We start from the raw sequence: 20,215 nt of genomic DNA, 5'->3' as shown, positions 1-20,215 counted from the left end.
GCATACTGTAGTTATATAGAGACAGGACTGCATACTGTAGTTATATAGAGACAGGACTGCATACTGTAGTTATATAGAGACAGGACTGCATACTGTAGTTATATAGAGACAGGACTGCATACTGTAGTTATATAGAGACAGGACTGCATACTGTAGTTATATAGAGACAGGACTGCATACTGTAGTTATATAGAGACAGGACTGCATACTGTAGTTATATAGAGACAGGACTGCATACTGTAGTTATATAGAGACAGGACTGCATACTGTAGTTATATAGAGACAGGACTGCATGCTGTAGTTATATAGAGACAGGACTGCATACTGTAGTTATATAGAGACAGGACTGCATACTGTAGTTATATAGAGACAGGACTGCATACTGTAGTTATATAGAGACAGGACTGCATGCTGTAGTTATATAGAGACAGGACTGCATACTGTAGTTATATAGAGACAGGACTGCATGCTGCAGTTATATAGAGACAGGACTGCATACTGTAGTTATATAGAGACAGGACTGCATACTGTAGTTATATAGAGACAGGACTGCATACTGTAGTTATATAGAGACAGGACTGCATACTGTAGTTATATAGAGACAGGACTGCATACTGTAGTTATATAGAGACAGGACTGCATACTGTAGTTATATAGAGACAGGACTGCATACTGTAGTTATATAGAGACAGGACTGCAGTAGTGAGTCATTTAGCAGACTCTCTGATCCAGAGAGACCTACAGTAGTGAGTCATTTAGCAGACTCTCTGATCCAGAGAGACCTACAGTAGTGAGTCATTTAGCAGACTCTCTGATCCAGAGAGACCTACAGTAGTGAGTCATTTAGCAGACTCTCTGATCCAGAGAGACCTACAGTAGTGAGTCATTTAGCAGACTCTCTGATCCAGAGAGACCTACAGTAGTGAGTCATTTAGCAGACTCTCTGATCCAGAGAGACCTACAGTAGTGAGTCATTTAGCAGACTCTCTGATCCAGAGAGACCTACAGTAGTGAGTCATTTAGCAGACTCTCTGATCCAGAGAGACCTACAGTAGTGAGTCATTTAGCAGACTCTCTGATCCAGAGAGACCTACAGTAGTGAGTCATTTAGCAGACTCTCTGATCCAGAGAGACCTACAGTAGTGAGTCATTTAGCAGACTCTCTGATCCAGAGAGACCTACAGTAGTGAGTCATTTAGCAGACTCTCTGATCCAGAGAGACCTGCAGTAGTGAGTCATTTAGCAGACTCTCTGATCCAGAGAGACCTACAGTAGTGAGTCATTTAGCAGACTCTCTGATCCAGAGAGACCTACAGTAGTGAGTCATTTAGCAGACTCTCTGATCCAGAGAGACCTACAGTAGTGAGTCATTTAGCAGACTCTCTGATCCAGAGAGACCTACAGTAGTGAGTCATTTAGCAGACTCTCTGATCCAGAGAGACCTACAGTAGTGAGTCATTTAGCAGACTCTCTGATCCAGAGAGACCTACAGTAGTGAGTCATTTAGCAGACTCTCTGATCCAGAGACACTACAGTAGTGAGTCATTTAGCAGACTCTCTGATCCAGAGAGACCTACAGTAGTGAGTCATTTAGCAGACTCTCTGATCCAGAGAGACCTACAGTAGTGAGTCATTTAGCAGACTCTCTGATCCAGAGAGACCTACAGTAGTGAGTCATTTAGCAGACTCTCTGATCCAGAGAGACCTACAGTAGTGAGTCATTTAGCAGACTCTCTGATCCAGAGAGACCTACAGTAGTGAGTCATTTAGCAGACTCTCTGATCCAGAGAGACCTACAGTAGTGAGTCATTTAGCAGACTCTCTGATCCAGAGAGACCTACAGTAGTGAGTCATTTAGCAGACTCTCTGATCCAGAGAGACCTACAGTAGTGAGTCATTTAGCAGACTCTCTGATCCAGAGAGACCTACAGTAGTGAGTCATTTAGCAGACTCTCTGATCCAGAGAGACCTACAGTAGTGAGTCATTTAGCAGACTCTCTGATCCAGAGAGACCTACAGTAGTGAGTCATTTAGCAGACTCTCTTTTCCAGAGCCACTACAGTAGTGAGTCATTTAGCAGACGCTCTGATCCAGAGACACTACAGTAGTGAGTCATTTAGCAGACTCTCTGATCCAGAGATACTATAGTAGTGAGTCATTTAGCAGACTCTCTGATCCAGAGAGACCTACAGTAGTGAGTCATTTAGCAGACTCTCTGATCCAGAGATACTATAGTAGTGAGTCATTTAGCAGACTCTCTGATCCAGAGACACTACAGTAGTGAGTCATTTAGCAGACTCTCTGATCCTGAGACACTACGGTAGTGAGTCATTTAGCAGACTCTCTGATCCAGAGACACTACAGTAGTGAGTCATTTAGCAGACTCTCTGATCCAGAGAGACCTACAGTAGCAACTAGGGTTAAGTGCCTTGCTCAAGGGTACATTGACTATAACATAAAGTCTGAGGAACTGTCTGTAGATATCAGAGATAGAATTGTGATGAGGCATATATATATAGCTGGTCTCCATCAGAATCTACCCAGACTCTGCCTAGAGCTGGTCTCCATCAGAGTCTACCCAGACTCTGCCTAGAGCTGGTCTCCATCAGAGTCTACCCAGACTCTGCCTAGAGCTGGTCTCCATCAGAATCTACCCAGACTCTGCCTAGAGCTTGTATCCATCAGAGTCTACCCAGACTCTGCCTAGAGCTGGTCTCCATCAGAATCTACCCAGACTCTGCCTAGAGCTGGTCTCCATCAGAGTCTACCCAGACTCTGCCTAGAGCTGGTATCCATCAGAGTCTACCCAGACTCTGCCTAGAGCTGGTCTCCATCAGAATCTACCCAGACTCTGCCTAGAGCTGGTATCCATCAGAGTCTACCCAGACTCTGCCTAGAGCTGGTCTCCATCATAGTCTACCCAGACTGCCTAGAGCTGGTCTCCATCAGAATCTACCCAGACTCTGCCTAGAGATGGTCTCCATCAGAATCTACCCAGACTCTGCCTAGAGCTGGTCTCCATCAGAATCTACCCAGACTCTGCCTAGAGCTGGTCTCCATTAGAGTCTACCCAGACTGCCTAGAGCTGGTCTCCGTCAGAGTCTACCCAGACTGCCTAGAGCTGGTCTCCGTCAGAGTCTACCCAGACTCTGCCTAGAGCTGGTCTCCGTCAGAGTCTACCCAGACTGCCTAGAGCTGGTCTCCATCAGAATCTACCCAGACTCTGCCTAGAGCTGGTCTCCATCAGAATCTACCCAGACTGCCTAGAGCTGGTCTCCGTCAGAGTCTACCCAGACTGCCTAGAGCTGGTCTCCGTCAGAGTCTACCCAGACTGAGATGGGAGAACCTGTCAGAAGGACAACAGTCTCTACAGCACTTCCCCAATCGTGACTTTATGGGAGAGTGGCCATACAGAATCCACTCCTGAAGACGGAAGCCACTCCTGAGAAAAAGTTAGCAAAAAGGTCACATGACAGCTGGAGTTAGCAAAAAGTCACATGACAGCTGGAGTTAGCAAAAAGGTCACATGACAGCTGGAGTTATCAAAAAGGTCACATGACAGCTGGAGTTAGCAAAAAGGTCACATGACAGCTGGAGTTAGCAAAAAGGTCACATGACAGCTGGAGTTAGCAAAAAGGTCACATGACAGCTGGAGTTAGCAAAAAGGTCACATGACACCTGGAGTTAGCAAAAAGTCACATGACACCTGGAGTTAGCAAAAAAGTCACATGACACCTGGAGTTAGCAAAAAGGTCACATGACTCCTGGAGTTAGCAAAAAGTCACATGACACCTGGAGCTAGCAAAAAGGTCACGTGACACCTGGAGTTAGCAAAAAGGTCACGTGACATCATAAGGCAAAAGATTCTGTAGTCTGATGAGACAAACATGTACCTATTTGGCCTGAATGCAAAGACCTACATCTGGAGAAAACCAGGCACAGCACATCACCCGTCTAACACCATCCTACAATGAAGCATGGTGGTGGCAGTATCATGCTATGGGGATGTTTTTCAGCGGCAGGGACTGGGAGACTGGTAAGGATCGCGGGGACAATGAATGGAGCCAATTACAGGAAAATCCTTAATGAAAAACTGCTTCAGAGTGCAAACAACCTTAGACGAGGGCTGAAGATTCACTTTCCAACAGGACATTGAATCCAAGCATACCGCCAAAGCAACGTTGGAATGGCTTCAGAATAAGAATGAGGAACTCCTTGAGTGGCCCAGCCAAAGCCCAGACTTGAATCCAATTGAAAATCTGTGGAAATTACTGTTCACCGCCGTCTCCCCATCGAACTGAAGAGAGATTACGAAGAATGGGAGAAAATCCCCAAATCCTGATGTGCAAAGCTGATACAGACATACCCAAGACAATTCAAAGCTGATACAGACATACCCAAGACAATTTAAAGCTGATACAGACATACCCAAGACAATTCAAAGCTGATTCAGACATACCCAAGACAATTCAAAGCTGATACAGACATACCCAAGACGACTCAAAGCTGATACAGATATACCCAAGACGACTCAAAGCTGATACAGACATACCCAAGACGACTCAACGCTGATACAGACATACCCAAGACGACTCAACGCTGATACAGACATACCCAAGATGACTCAACGCTGATCCAGACACACCCAAGACGACTCAAAGCTGATACAGATATACCCAAGACGACTCAAAGCTGATACAGACATACCCAAGATGACTCAACGCTGATACAGACATACCCAAGACTGTAAAGCTAATACAGACATACCCAAGACGACTCAAAGCTGATACAGATATACCCAAGACGACTCAAAGCTGATACAGACATACCCAAGATGACTCAAAGCTGATACAGACATACCCAAGACGACTCAACGCTGATACAGATATACCCAAGACGACTCAACGCTGATACAGACATACCCAAGATGACTCAAAGCTAATACAGACATACCCAAGATGACTCAACGCTGATACAGACATACCCAAGACTGTAAAGCTAATACAGACATACCCAAGACGACTCAAAGCTGATACAGACATACCCAAGACGACTCAACGCTGATACAGACATACCGAAGACGACTCAACGCTGATTCAGACATACCCAAGATGATTCAACGCTGATACAGACATACCCAAGACGACTCAAAGCTAATACAGACATACCCAAGACGACTCAACGCTGATCCAGACATACCCAAGACGACTCAACGCTGATCCAGACATACCCAAGACGACTCAATGCTGATCCAGACATACCCAAGATGACTCAACGCTGATCCAGACATACCAAAGACGACTCAAAGCTGATCCAGACATACCCAAGACGACTCAAAGCTGATCCAGACATACCCAAGACGACTCAAAGATGTAATTGCCGCCAAAAGGTGCTTCTACAAAGTATTGACATTGTGGGGCATTATGTGATAAATAAAATGTTATTTGATTTTGATAGGACACACACACCACTCCCTCTTTTACCCTCTCAGGGCGCTGGGCAGAGTCTTTCCCTTCTCTGATTGGCTGTAGCAGTTCCCTTGGGGTTCTGGCACCTCCCCTTTCTCCCTCAGCATGGTGACGGCTGCCGTGGCGATGATGCCCACTCCGTCTCTAAGGCGGCTCTCCAGGGGATACTCCATCTCGTTGTAGGACACAGAGATCATCCCCAGAGGATAGATGTCTGGGGTGAAGTCGGGGTTCCCTGTGGTCAGACTTGGTACGATCCAGATGTAGCCCGACCCAGTCAGACCCAGAGACCTGGCCTCTTCCAATATATACCTGCAGGGGGATCAGATTTAGAATAATATCCCGAAGAAGGAAGATGAAGTGAGACATCCCACTCCCTGATTTGTAAGGTTTCATTGGAAATCAATGAACTAAGTAGACCAGAACCAGATGCTATATCACTGGTGTCTAAGAGGCAGCTACTCCATTAAGTAGACAATGGTAAACGGCCTGACTGAGCTATCTTCACAAATCCATTATGTTCATGAACTAATATATTGACGGTCCAGGATCAGCACCGTTCAATGGTGAACCAGGATCAACACAGTTAAATGGTGAACCAGGATCAACACAGTTAAATGGTGAACCAGGATCAACACAGTTAAATGGTGAACCAGGATCAACACAGTTAAATGGTGAATCAGGTTCAACACAGTTAAATGGTGAACCAGGATCAACACAGTTAAATGGTGAACCAGGATCAACACAGTTAAATGGTGACCCAGGATCAACACAGTTAAATGGTGAACCAGGATCAACACCGTTAAATGGTGAACCAGTATCAACACAGTTAAATGGTGAACCAGGATCAATACAGTTAAATGGTGAATCAGGATCAACACAGTTAAATGGTGAACCGGGATCAACACAGTTAAATGGTGAACCAGGATCAACACAGTTAAATGGTGAACCAGGATCAACACAGTTAAATGGTGAACCAGGATCAACACAGTTAAATGGTGAACCAGGATCAACACAGTTAAATGGTGAACCAGATTCAACACAGTTGAATGGTGAACCAGGATCAACACAGTTAAATGGTGAACCAGCCTCTAGTACCTAGCCTCTTCCTTGAAGCAGTACAGCAGTATAACAGTCTCTAGTACCTAGTCTCTTCCTAGCAGCAGTATAACAGCCTCTAGTACCTAGCCTCTTCCTTGAAGCAGTACAGCAGTATAACAGCCTCTAGTACCTAGCCTCTTCCTAGCAGCAGTATAACAGCCTCTAGTACCTAGCCTCTTCCTAGCAGCAGTATAACAGCCTCTAGTACCTAGCCTCTTCCTTGAAGCAGTACAGCAGTATAACAGCCTCTAGTACCTAGCCTCTTCCTTGAAGCAGTACAGCAGTATAACAGCCTCTAGTACCTAGCCTCTTCCCAGCAGCAGTATAACAGCCTCTAGTACCTAGTCTCTTCCGAGTAGCAGTATAACAGCCTCTAGTACCTAGCCTCTTCCTAGCAGCAGTATAACAGCCTCTAGTACCTAGGCTCTTCCTAGCAGCAGTATAACAGCCTCTAGTACCTAGCCTCTTCCTAGCAGCAGTATAACAGCCTCTAGTACCTAGCCTCTTCCGAGTAGCGGTATAACAGTATAACAGCCTCTAGTACCTAGCCTCTTCCTAGCAGCAGTATAACAGCCTCTAGTACCTAGCCTCTTCCTAGCAGCAGTATAACAGCCTCTAGTACCTAGCCTCTTCCGAGTAGCGGTATAACAGTATAACAGCCTCTAGTACCTAGCCTCTTCCTAGCAGCAGTATAACAGCCTCTAGTACCTAGCCTATTCCTAGTAGCAGTGTAACAGCCTCTAGTACCTAGCCTCTTCCTAGCAGCAGTATAACAGCCTCTAGTACCTAGCCTCTTCCTAGTAGCAGTATAACAGTATAACAGCCTCTAGTACCTAGTCTCTTCCTAGTAGCAGTATAACAGCCTCTAGTACCTAGCCTCTTCCTAGTAGCAGTATAACAGTATAACAGCCTCTAGTACCTAGCCTGCTACTAGTAGCAGTATAACAGCCTCTAGTACCTAGCCTCTTCCTAGCAGCAGTATAACAGCCTCTAGTACCTAGCCTCTTCCTAGTAGCAGTATAACAGCCTCTAGTACCTAGCCTCTTCCTAGTAGCAGTATAACAGCCTCTAGTACCTAGCCTCCTCCTTGGAGCAGTACAGCAGTATTACAGGACTCTGGATCCTCTTCAGCTGGATATGAGCTTTAGAGTTGGCGTCTCCGTCCACCGCGTCCAGCGTGACGACACTCTGAAGGTCCCAACGCACAAAGCTGTGGTCCACCGTCACACGCAGGACATTTATAAACTCCTACACACAGACACAACGGTTACTGGGGGGTGGGGGGTGGGGGTGTGTGTGTGTAATGTGTGTGTGTGTGTTGTAATGTGTGTGTGTGTGTGTGTGTGTGTGTGTGTTGTAATGTGTGTATAATGTGTGCGTGTGTGTGTGTGTTGTAATGTGTGTGTGTGTGTGTGTGTGTAATGTCTGTGTGTGTGTTGTAATGTGTGTGTGTGTGTGTGTGTGTGTGTGTGTTGTAATGTGTGTGTGTGTGTGTGTGTGTGTGTGTTGTAATGTGTGTGTAATGTGTGTGTGTAATGTGTGTGTGCGTGTAATGTGTGTGTGTGTGTATGTGTGTGTGTTGTAATGTGTGTGTGTGTGTGTACCTGGTACCCGGGGAACTTAGAGGTGACTATAGAGAAGATGTGCCAGTCATATTCCTCCATGATGTTCATCATCAGTAACGCCTCCTGCATCAGAGATGCTCCAAACTGGAAGAACGTAGACTCCACATCCTGGGGGGAGAGGGGGGAGAGGGAGAGGAGGAGAGGGGAGGGGGGGGAGGGGGGGAGAGGGGGAGAGGGGAGGGGGGGGAGAGAGAGCGGGAGACGGTATTGTTACCAGGCATGTCACAGAAGTAGAAAGCTAATATCAGTAGAACGAGAGGAGACAGGAGGAGGAGTATGGAGAGAGGAGGTAGAGAGAGGAGGTAGAGAGAGAGGAGGCAGAGAGAGGAGGTAGAGAGAGGAGGTAGAGAGAGGAGATAGAGAGAGGAGGTAGAGAGAGGAGGTAGAGAGAGGAGGTAGAGAGAGGAGGAGGTAGAGAGAGGAGGTAGAGAGAGGAGGAGGTAGAGAGAGGAGGTAGAGAGAGGAGGTAGAGAGAGGGCCTGGTGATGACAGATGGAGAGAGGAGGTAGAGAGAGGCGGTAGAGAGAGGAGGTAGAGAGAGGAGGTGGAGAGAGGAGGTAGAGAGAGGAGGTGGAGAGAGGAGGTAGAGAGAGGGCCTGGTGATTACATATGGAGAGAGGAGGTAGAGAGAGGAGGTAGAGAGAGGAGGTGGAGAGAGGAGGTAGAGAGAGGAGGTGGAGAGAGGAGGTAGAGAGAGGAGGCAGAGAGAGGAGGAGGTAGAGAGAGGAGGTAGAGAGAGGAGGTAGAGAGGAGGAGGTAGAGAGAGGAGGTGGAGAGGAGGAGGTAGAGAGAGGAGGTGGAGAGAGGAGGTAGAGAGAGGGCCTGGTGATTACATATGGAGAGAGGAGGTAGAGAGAGGAGGTAGAGAGAGGAGGTGGAGAGAGGAGGCAGAGAGAGGAGGAGGTAGAGAGAGGAGGTAGAGAGAGGAGGTAGAGAGGAGGAGGTAGAGAGAGGAGGTGGAGAGAGGAGGTAGAGAGAGGAGGTGGAGAGAGGAGGTAGAGAGAGGGCCTGGTGATTACATATGGAGAGGAGGTAGAGAGAGAGAGGAGGCAGAGAGAGGAGGTAGAGAGAGGAGGTAGAGAGATGAGGTAGAGAGAGGAGGTAGAGAGAGGGCCTGGTGATGACAGATGGAGAGAGGAGGTAGAGAGAGGAGATAGAGAGAGGAGGTAGAGAGAGGGCCTGGTGATTACATATGGAGAGGAGGTAGAGAGAGGAGGTAGAGAGAGGGCCTGGTGATTACATATGGAGAGGAGGTAGAGAGAGGAGGTAGAGAGAGGAGTAGAGAGAGGACGAGGTAGAGAGAGGAGGTGAAGAGAGGTGGTAGAGAGAGGAGGTGGAGAGAGGTGGTAGAGAGAGGAGGTGGAGAGAGGAGGTAGAGAGAGGTGGTAGAGAGAGGAGGTAGAGAGAGGTGGTAGAGAGAGGAGGTAGAGAGAGGTGGTAGAGAGAGGAGGTGGAGAGAGGAGGTAGAGAGAGGAGGTAGAGAGAGATGAGGTAGAGAGAGATGAGGTAGAGAGAGGAGGTAGAGAGAGGAGGCAGAAAGAGGAGGTAGAGAGAGGAGGTAGAGAGAGGTGGTAGAGAGAGGAGGTAGAGAGAGGTGGTAGAGAGAGGAGCTGGAGAGAAGAGGTAGAGAGAGGTGGTAGAGAGAGGAGGTGGAGAGAGGAGGTAGAGAGAGGAGGTAGAGAGAGGAGGTAGAGAGAGATGAGGTAGAGAGAGGAGGTAGAGAGAGGAGGTAGAGAGAGGAGGCAGAGAGAGGAGGTAGAGAGAGGAGGTAGAGAGAGGAGGTAGAGAGAGGAGGTAGAGAGAGGTGGTAGAGAGAGGAGGTGGAGAGAGGAGGTAGAGAGAGGAGGTAGAGAGAGATGAGGTAGAGAGAGGAGGTAGAGAGAGGAGGTAGAGAGAGGAGGCAGAGAGAGGAGGTAGAGAGAGGAGGTAGAGAGAGCAGCAACAGTACTTCACAAGATGAATCTCCCTCTCTCCTCTCTCTCCACTCTCCCTGCCACTCTCTCTCTCCCTCTCCACCTCTCTCTATCTCCCTCTCCCTCCCTCCTCTCTCCACTATCTCCCTCTCCCTCTCTTTCTCTCCACATCTCTCTATCTCCCTCTCCCTCCCTCCTCTCTCTCCACTCTTCCTGCCACTCTCTCTCTCCACTCTCTCCCTCTCCACCTCTCTCTATCTCCCTCCTCCTCTCTCTCCACTCTCTCTCTCCACCTCTTTCTCTCCACATCTCTCTATCTCCCTCTCCCCTCTCTCCACTCTCCCTGCCACTCTCTCTCCACCTCTTTCTCTCCACATCTCTCTAACTCCCTCTCCCTCCCCTCCTCTCTCTCCACTATCCCTGCCACTCTCTCTCTCCACTCTCTCCCTCTCCACCTCTCTCTATCTCCCTCCCTCCTCTCTCACCACTCTCCCTGCCACTCTCTCTCTCCACCTCTTTCTCTCTTTCTCCCTCTCTGTATCCCCCTCTCTACACTCTCACTCTATCTTATCCACTATCTCTTTTGTCAGGCTGTGTGTTGTAACATCAGTAGTGTCTCTACTGTAGATGGAACTGTGTGTAGGAGTAGTAACATCAGCACTGTAGTATCAAGGTCTCTACTCACCATCTCTCTGTCAGTCTGTCTTTCTCCATCTCTCTCTCTCTCCATCTCTCTCTCTCTCCATCTCTCTCTCTCTCCATCTCTCTCTCTGTCTCTCTCCATCTCTCTCTCTGTCTGTCTCTCTCCATCTCTCTCTCTCTCTCTGTCTGTCTCTCTCCATCTCTCTCTCTCTCTGTCTCTCTCTCCATCTCTCTCTCTGTCTGTCTCTCTCCATCTCTCTCTCTGTCTGTCTCTCTCCATCTCTCTCTCTCTGTCTCTCTCCATCTCTCTCTCTCTGTCTCTCTCCATCTCTCTCTCTGTCTGTCTCTCTCCATCTCTCTCCATCTCTCTCCATCTCTCTCTCTCTGTATCCCCCATCACATTATGCTTGTTCCAGCTTCCTGTACCTCTGTTCATCTCTCCTCATCTCTCTCTCTCCTCTCGTCTCAATTCAATTCAAGGGACTTTATTGGCATGGAAAACATATGTCAACATTTCCAAAACAAGTGAGGTAGATAATATACAAAAGTAGTCTCTCCGTCTCTCTCTCTCTCTGTATCCCACATCACATTAGGTTCCAGCTTCCTGTCTTTAGGCTGACTAACATGATGCCTCATTTAACAACCTCACTCTGCCGATATAATTCTTTGCCTAACCAGAGAGAGACAAAGGGAGAAAGAGGGCAGAATTATGCTAAAATATCCTCCGTGTACAACGTAAAACACCAAATAATTCATGCAGAGCAAAATTAGGCCGATATCCACTAATTATCAAAATCCAGAAAATAACTGTTAAATTCTACAACCACCTAAAAGGAAGCGATTCCCAAACCTTCCATAACAAAGCCATCACCTACAGAGAGATGAACCTGGAGAAGAGTCCCCTAAGCAAGCTGGTCCTGGGGCTCTGTTCACAGACACATACACACCCCACAGAGCCCCAGGACAGCAACACAATTAGACTCAACCAAACCATGAGAAACAAAAAGATAATTACTACTACATATTGGAAAGAATTAACAAAAAACGGAGAAAACTAGAATGCTATTTGGCCCTAAACAGAGAGTACACAGCGGCAGAATACCTGACCACTGTGACTGACCCTAAACAGAGAGTACACAGTGGCAGAATACCTGACCACTGTGACTGACCCAAAATTAAGGAAAGCTTTGACTATGTACAGACTCAGTGAGCATAGCCTTGCTATTGAGAAAGGCCGCCGTAGGCAGACATGGCTCTCAAGAGAAAACAGGCTATGTGCACACTGCCCACAAAATGAGGTGGAAACTGAGCTGCACTTCCTAACCTCCTGCCAAATGTGTGACTATATTAGAGACACATATTTCCCTCAGATTACACAATCCCACAAAGAATTCCAAAACAAATCACATTTTGATAAACTCCCATATCTACTGGGTGAAATTCCACAGTGTGCCATCACAGCAGCAAGATGTGTGACCTGTTGCCACGAGAAAAGGGCAACCAGTGAAGAACAAACACCACTGCAAATACAACCCATATTTATGTTGATTTATTTTCCCTTTTGTACTTTAACTATTTGTGCAAATAACTACTACTATATATAATTACTACTCCTACACACAGTTCCATCTACAGTAGAGACACTGATACTACTGATGTTACTACTCCTATTGATACTACTGATGTTACTACTCCTACACACAGTTCCATCTGCAGTAGAGACATTGATACTACTGATGTTACTACTCCTATTGATACTACTGATGTTACTACTCCTATTGATACTACTGATGTTACTACTCCTATTGATACTACTGATGTTACTACTCCTATTGATACTACTGATGTTACTACTCCTATTGATACTACTGATGTTACTACTCCTATTGATACTACTGATGTTACTCTTCCTATTGATACTACTGATGTTACTACTCCTATTGACACTACTGATGTTACTACTCCTATTGATACTACTGATGTTACTACTCCTATTGATACTACTGATGTTACTACTCCTATTGATACTACTGATGTTACTACTCCTATTGATACTACTGATGTTACTACTCCTATTGATACTACTGATGTTACTACTCCTACACACAGTTCCATCTGCCAGTAGAGACATTGATACTACTGATGTTACTACTCCTATTGATACTACTGATGTTACTACTCCTATTGATACTACTGATGTTACTACTCCTATTGATACTACTGATGTTACTACTCCTATTGATACTACTGATGTTACTACTCCTATTGATACTACTGATGTTACTACTCCTATTGATACTACTGATGTTACTCTTCCTATTGATACTACTGATGTTACTACTCCTATTGACACTACTGATGTTACTACTCCTATTGATACTACTGATGTTACTACTCCTATTGATACTACTGATGTTACTACTCCTATTGATACTACTGATGTTACTACTCCTATTGATACTACTGATGTTACTACTCCTATTGATACTACTGACGTTACTACTCCTACACACAGTTCCATCTACAGTAGAGACATTGATACTACTGATGTTACTACTCCTATTGACACTACTGATGTTACTACTCCTATTGATACTACTGATGTTACTACTCCTATTGATACTACTGATGTTACTACTCCTATTGATACTACTGATGTTACTACTCCTATTGATACTACTGACGTTACTACTCCTATTGATACTACTGATGTTATTACTCCTATTGATATTACTAATGTTACTACTCCTATTGATACTACTGATGTTACTACTCCTATTGATACTACTGACGTTACTACTCCTACACACAGTTCCATCTACAGTAGAGACATTGATACTACTGATGTTACTACTCCTATTGACACTACTGATGTTACTACTCCTATTGATACTACTGATGTTACTACTCCTATTGATACTACTGATGTTACTACTCCTATTGATACTACTGATGTTACTACTCCTATTGATACTACTGACGTTACTACTCCTATTGATACTACTGATGTTATTACTCCTATTGATACTACTGACGTTACTACTCCTATTGATACTACTGATGTTACTACTCCTACACACAGTTCCATCTACAGTAGAGACATTGATACTACTGACGTTACTACTCCTATTGATACTACTGACGTTACTACTCCTACACACAGTTCCATCTACAGTAGAGACACTGATACTACTGATGTTACTACTCCTATTGATACTACTGATGTTACTACTCCTATTGATACTACTGATGTTACTACTCCTATTGATACTACTGATGTTACTACTCCTATTGATACTACTGACGTTACTACTCCTATTGATACTACTGATGTTACTACTCCTATTGATACTACTGACGTTACTACTCCTATTGATACTACTGACGTTACTACTCCTATTGATACTACTGATGTTACTACTCCTATTGATACTACTGACGTTACTACTCCTATTGATACTACTGACGTTACTACTCCTATTGATACTACTGATGTTACTACTCCTATTGATACTACTGACGTTACTACTCCTACACACAGTTCCATCTACAGTAGAGACACTGATACTACTGATGTTACTACTCCTATTGATACTACTGATGTTACTACTCCTATTGATACTACTTGATGTTACTACTCCTATTGATACTACTGATGTTACTACTCCTATTGATACTACTGATGTTACTACTCCTATTGATACTACTGACGTTACTACTCCTACACACAGTTCCATCTACAGTAGAGACACTGATACTACTGATGTTACTACTCCTATTGATACTACTGATGTTACTACTCCTATTGATACTACTGATGTTACTACTCCTATTGATACTACTGATGTTACTACTCCTATTGATACTACTGATGTTACTACTCGTATTGACACTACTGACATTACTACTCCTACACACAGTTCCATCTACAGTAGAGACACTGATACTACTGATGTTACTACTCCTATTGATACTACTGACGTTACTACTCCTATTGATACTACTGATGTTACTACTCCTATTGATACTACTGATGTTACTACTCCTATTGATACTACTGACGTTATTACTCCTATTGATACTACTGACGTTACTACTCCTATTGATACTACTGATGTTATTACTCCTATTGATACTACTGATGTTACTACTCCTATTGATACTACTGATGTTACTACTCCTATTGATACTACTGACGTTACTACTCCTATTGATACTACTGACGTTACTACTCCTATTGATACTACTGACGTTACTACTCCTATTGATACTACTGACGTTACTACTCCTATTGATACTACTGATGTTACTACTCCTACACACAGTTCCATCTACAGTAGAGACATTGATACTACTGATGTTACTACTCCTATTGACACTACTGATGTTACTACTCCTACACACAGTTCCATCTACAGTAGAGACATTGATACTACTGATGTTACTACTCCTATTGATACTACTGATGTTACTACTCCTATTGATACTACTGATGTTACTACTCCTACACACAGTTCCATCTGCAGTAGAGACATTGATACTACTGACGTTACTACTCCTATTGATACTACTGATGTTACTACTCCTATTGATACTACTGACGTTACTACTCCTACACAATGGTTCTATCTACAGTAGAGACACTGATACTACTGACGTTACTACTCCTATTGATACTACTGATGTTACTACTCCTATTGATACTACTGACGTTACTACTCCTATTGATACTACTGATGTTACTACTCCTATTGATACTACTGACGTTACTACTCCTATTGATACTACTGATGTTACTACTCCTATTGATACTACTGACGTTACTACTCCTATTGATACTACTGATGTTACTACTCCTATTGATACTACTGATGTTACTACTCCTATTGATACTACTGACGTTACTACTCCTACACACAGTTCCATCTACAGTAGAGACATTGATACTACTGATGTTACTACTCCTATTGATACTACTGACGTTACTACTCCTATTGATACTACTGACGTTACTACTCCTACACACAGTTCCATCTACAGTAGAGACATTGATACTACTGATGTTACTACTCCTATTGATACTACTGACGTTACTACTCCTACATAACGGTTCCATCTACAGTAGAGACATTGACACTACTGATGTTACTACTCCTATTGATACTACTGACGTTAGTACTCCTATTGATACTACTGACGTTATTACTCCTACACACAGTTCCATCTACAGTAGAGACATTGATACTACTGATGTTACTACTCCTATTGATACTACTGACGTTACTACTCCTACATAACGGTTCCATCTACAGTAGAGACATTGACACTACTGATGTTACTACTCCTATTGATACTACTGACGTTACTACTCCTATTGATACTACTGACGTTACTACTCCTATTGATACTACTGATGTTACTACTCCTATTGATACTACTGACGTTACTACTCCTACACACAGTTCCATCTACAGTAGAGACATTGATACTACTGATGTTACTACTCCTATTGATACTACTGACGTTACTACTCCTACACACAGAGGAGAGGAGAGGAGAGGAGAGGAGAGGAGAGGAGAGGAGAGGAGAGGTGTACTAATGCAGGATCAATTATAGACAGTAGAAGAGACTACCAACGACCTACATCTTCTCATCAAAAACACACTCTCTCCAAGAACATGAATCATTAATAACTTATCAACACAACCCCTGCCAGAGCAGACAGACAGCTCTACGTAAGATCACACATACCTAGAGGATGAGCTTACTTAATACTTAATCCATCAATTATTGTGCCAGTCACATTCTGTTAAAGGTCCTCAAAGCACACATATCCCTGGGTCGCTCGTCTTTTCAGTTCACTGCAGCTGGAACGAGCTGCAACAAACACTCAAACCGGACAGTTTTATCTCCATCTCTTCGTTCAAAGACTCAATCATGGACACTCTTACTGACAGTTGTGGTTGCTTTGTGTGATGTATTGTTCTCTCAACCTTCTTGCCCTTTGTGCTGTTGTCTGTGCCCAATAATGTTTGTACCATGTTGTGCTGCTACCATGTTGTGCTGCTGCTATGTTGTGTTGTTACCATGTTGTTGTTATGTTGTGTTGCTACCATGTTGTTGTCATGTTGTGTTGCTGCCATGTTGTTGTCATGTTGTGTTGCTGGCATGGTGTTATCATGTTGTGTTGCTACCATGTTGTTGTCGTGTGTTGCTGTCATGTTGAGTTGCTACCATGTTGTTGTCATGTGTTGCTGTCATGTTGAGTTGCTACCATGTTGTTGTCATGTTGTGTTACTACCATGTTGTTGTCATGTTGTGTTGCTACCATGTTGTTGTCATGTGTTGCTGTCATGTTGTGTTGCTACCATGTTGTTGTCATGTGTTGCTACCATGTTGTTGTCATGTGTTGTTGTCATGTTGAGTTGCTACCATGTTGTTGTCATGTTGAGTTTCTACCATGTTGTTGTCATGTGTTGTTGTCATGTTGAGTTGCTACCATGTTGTTGTCATGTTGAGTTGCTACCATGTTGTTGTCATGTTGTGTTGATACCATGTTGTTGTCATGTTGTGTTGCTACCATGTTGTTGTCATGTTGTGTTGATACCATGTTGTTGTCATGTTGTGGTGCTACCATGTTGTTGTCATGTGTTGCTGTCATGTTGTGTTGCTACCATGTTGTTGTCATGTTGAGTTGCTACCATGTTGTTGCCATGTTGTGTTGCTACCATGTTGTTGTCATGTTGAGTTGCTACCATGTTGTTGTCATGAGTTGCTGCCATGGTGTTGTCATGTGTTTCTACCATGTTGTCATGTTGTGTTGCTACCATGTTGTTGTCATGTTGAGTTGCTACCATGTTGTTGTCATGTGTTTCTACCATGTTGTCATGTTGTGTTGCTACCATGTTGTCCTCATGTTGTGATGCTACCATGTTGTTGTCATATTGTGTTGCTACCATGTTGTTGTCATGTTGTGTTGATACCATGTTGTTGTCATGTTGTGTTGATACCATGTTGTTGTCATGTTGTGCTGCTACCATGTTGTTGTCATGTGTTTCTACCATGTTGTCATGTTGTGTTGCTACCATGTTGTTGTCATGTTGTGTTGATACCATGTTGTTGTCATGTTGTGCTGCTACCATGTTGTTGTCATGTGTTTCTACCATGTTGTCATGTTGTGTTGCTACCATGTTGTCCTCATGTTCTGATGCTACCATGTTGTTGTCATGTTGTGTTGCTACCATGTTGTTGTCATGTTGTGTTTCTACCATGTTGTCCTCATGTTGTGATGCTACCATGTTGTTGTCATGTTGTGATGCTACCATGTTGTTGTCATGTTGTGTTGCTACCATGTTGTTGTCATGTTGTGCTGCTACCATGTTGTTGTCATGTTGAGTTGCTACCATGTTGTTGTCATGTTGAGTTTCTACCATGTTGTTGTCATGTGTTGCTGCCATGCTGTCTTAGATCTCTCTTTATGTAGTGTTTTGGTGTCTCACTTGTTGTGATGTGTGTTCTGTCCTATATATATTTTGGTAAACAGGCAGTTAACCCACTGTTCCCAGGGAGGCCGTCATTGGTAAACAGGCAGTTAACCCACTGTTCCCAGGGAGGCCGTCATTGGTAAACAGGCAGTTAACCCACTGTTCCCAGGGAGGCCGTCATTGGTAAACAGGCAGTTAACCCACTGTTCCCAGGGAGGCCGTCATTGGTAAACAGGCAGTTAACCCACTGTTCCCAGGGAGGCCGTCATTGGTAAACAGGCAGTTAACCCACAGTTCCCAGGGAGGCCGTCATTGGTAAACAGGCAGTTAACCCACTGTTCCCAGGGAGGCCGTCATTGGTAAACAGGCAGTTAACCCACTGTTCCCAGGGAGGCCGTCATTGGTAAACAGGCAGTTAACCCACTGTTCCCAGGGAGGCCGTCATTGGTAAACAGGCAGTTAACCCACTGTTCCCAGGGAGGCCGTCATTGGTAAACAGGCAGTTAACCCACAGTTCCCAGGGAGGCCGTCATTGGTAAACAGGCAGTTAACCCACTGTTCCCAGGGAGGCCGTCATTGGTAAACAGGCAGTTAACCCACTGTTCCCAGGGAGGCCGTCATTGGTAAACAGGCAGTTAACCCACTGTTCCCAGGGAGGCCGTCATTGGTAAACAGGCAGTTAACCCACTGTTCCCAGGGAGGCCGTCATTGGTAAACAGGCAGTTAACCCACTGTTCCCAGGGAGGTCGTCATTGGTAAACATGCAGTTAACCCACTGTTCCCAGGGAGGCCGTCATTGGTAAACAGGCAGTTAACCCACTGTTCCCAGGGAGGCCGTCATTGGTAAACAGGCAGTTAACCCACTGTTCCCAGGGAGGCCGTCATTGGTAAACAGGCAGTTAACCCACTGTTCCCAGGGAGGCCGTCATTGGTAAACAGGCAGTTAACCCACTGTTCCCAGGGAGGCCGTCATTGGTAAACAGGCAGTTAACCCACTGTTCCCAGGGAGGCCGTCATTGGTAAACAGGCAGTTAATCCACTGTTCCCAGGGAGGCCGTCATTGGTAAACAGGCAGTTAACCCACTGTTCCCAGGGAGGCCGTCATTGGTAAACAGGCAGTTAACCAACTGTTCCCAGGGAGGCCGTCATTGGTAAACAGGCAGTTAACCCACTGTTCCCAGGGAGGCCGTCATTGGTAAACAGGCAGTTAACCCACTGTTCCCAGGTAGGCCGTCATTGGTAAACAGGCAGTTAACCCACTGTTCCCAGGGAGGCCGTCATTGGTAAACAGGCAGTTAACCCACTGTTCCCAGGGAGGCCGTCATTGGTAAACAGGCAGTTAACCCACAGTTCCCAGGGAGGCCGTCATTGGTAAACAGGCAGTTAACCCACTGTTCCCAGGGAGGCCGTCATTGGTAAACAGGCAGTTAACCCACTGTTCCCAGGGAGGCCGTCATTGGTAAACAGGCAGTTAACCCACTGTTCCCAGGGAGGCCGTCATTGGTAAACAGGCAGTTAACCCACAGTTCCCAGGGAGGCCGTCATTGGTAAACAGGCAGTTAACCCACAGTTCCCAGGGAGGCCGTCATTGTAAATAACCATTTGTTCTTAACTGACTAGTTAAATAAGGTTAAATGCATGTTATTTTTAACTAAAAGTATATATACCCTGGAGACTACACACATGAGGTAGCTATCCAATTAATAATATCATTTTAGCAGTAGCACACACACTCCCGTCACACACACACACCTGACAGAACGCCAATTAATAAAATGTGAAAGTGAGGAGAGAACTAGACTCCCTATTGGCTTACACTGACTAGCTTTAGCATAATGCTTACTGCCTATTGACTCACCCTGACTACCTTTAGCATAATGCTAACTGCCTATAGACTCACCCTGACTACCTTTAGCATAATGCTAACTGCCTAAAGCCTCACCCTGACTAGCTTTAGCTAACACTAACTGCCTATAGCATCA

General features: G+C 44.9%; 1 protein-coding gene across 1 annotated transcript in view; it reads right to left on the bottom strand.

Moving 5' to 3' along the window:
• Positions 1–20,215, bottom strand: part of LOC109884608 (glutamate receptor ionotropic, NMDA 2A) — a 191,415-nt gene that overhangs the window by 66,216 nt on the left and 104,984 nt on the right. The window contains exons 5-7 of the mRNA XM_031811094.1: positions 8,174–8,302; positions 7,645–7,817; positions 5,484–5,780 (exon numbers count right to left, since the gene is read on the bottom strand). Coding sequence (XP_031666954.1) covers positions 5,484–5,780; positions 7,645–7,817; positions 8,174–8,302 — 599 coding nt within the window. The remainder of the gene's footprint in view (positions 1–5,483; positions 5,781–7,644; positions 7,818–8,173; positions 8,303–20,215) is intronic.

Source organism: Oncorhynchus kisutch, unplaced genomic scaffold, assembly GCF_002021735.2.
Source record: "Oncorhynchus kisutch isolate 150728-3 unplaced genomic scaffold, Okis_V2 Okis01b-Okis20b_hom, whole genome shotgun sequence".
NCBI classification, from domain to species: domain Eukaryota; kingdom Metazoa; phylum Chordata; class Actinopteri; order Salmoniformes; family Salmonidae; genus Oncorhynchus; species Oncorhynchus kisutch.
This window is presented reverse-complemented; position numbering and strand designations above follow the sequence as displayed.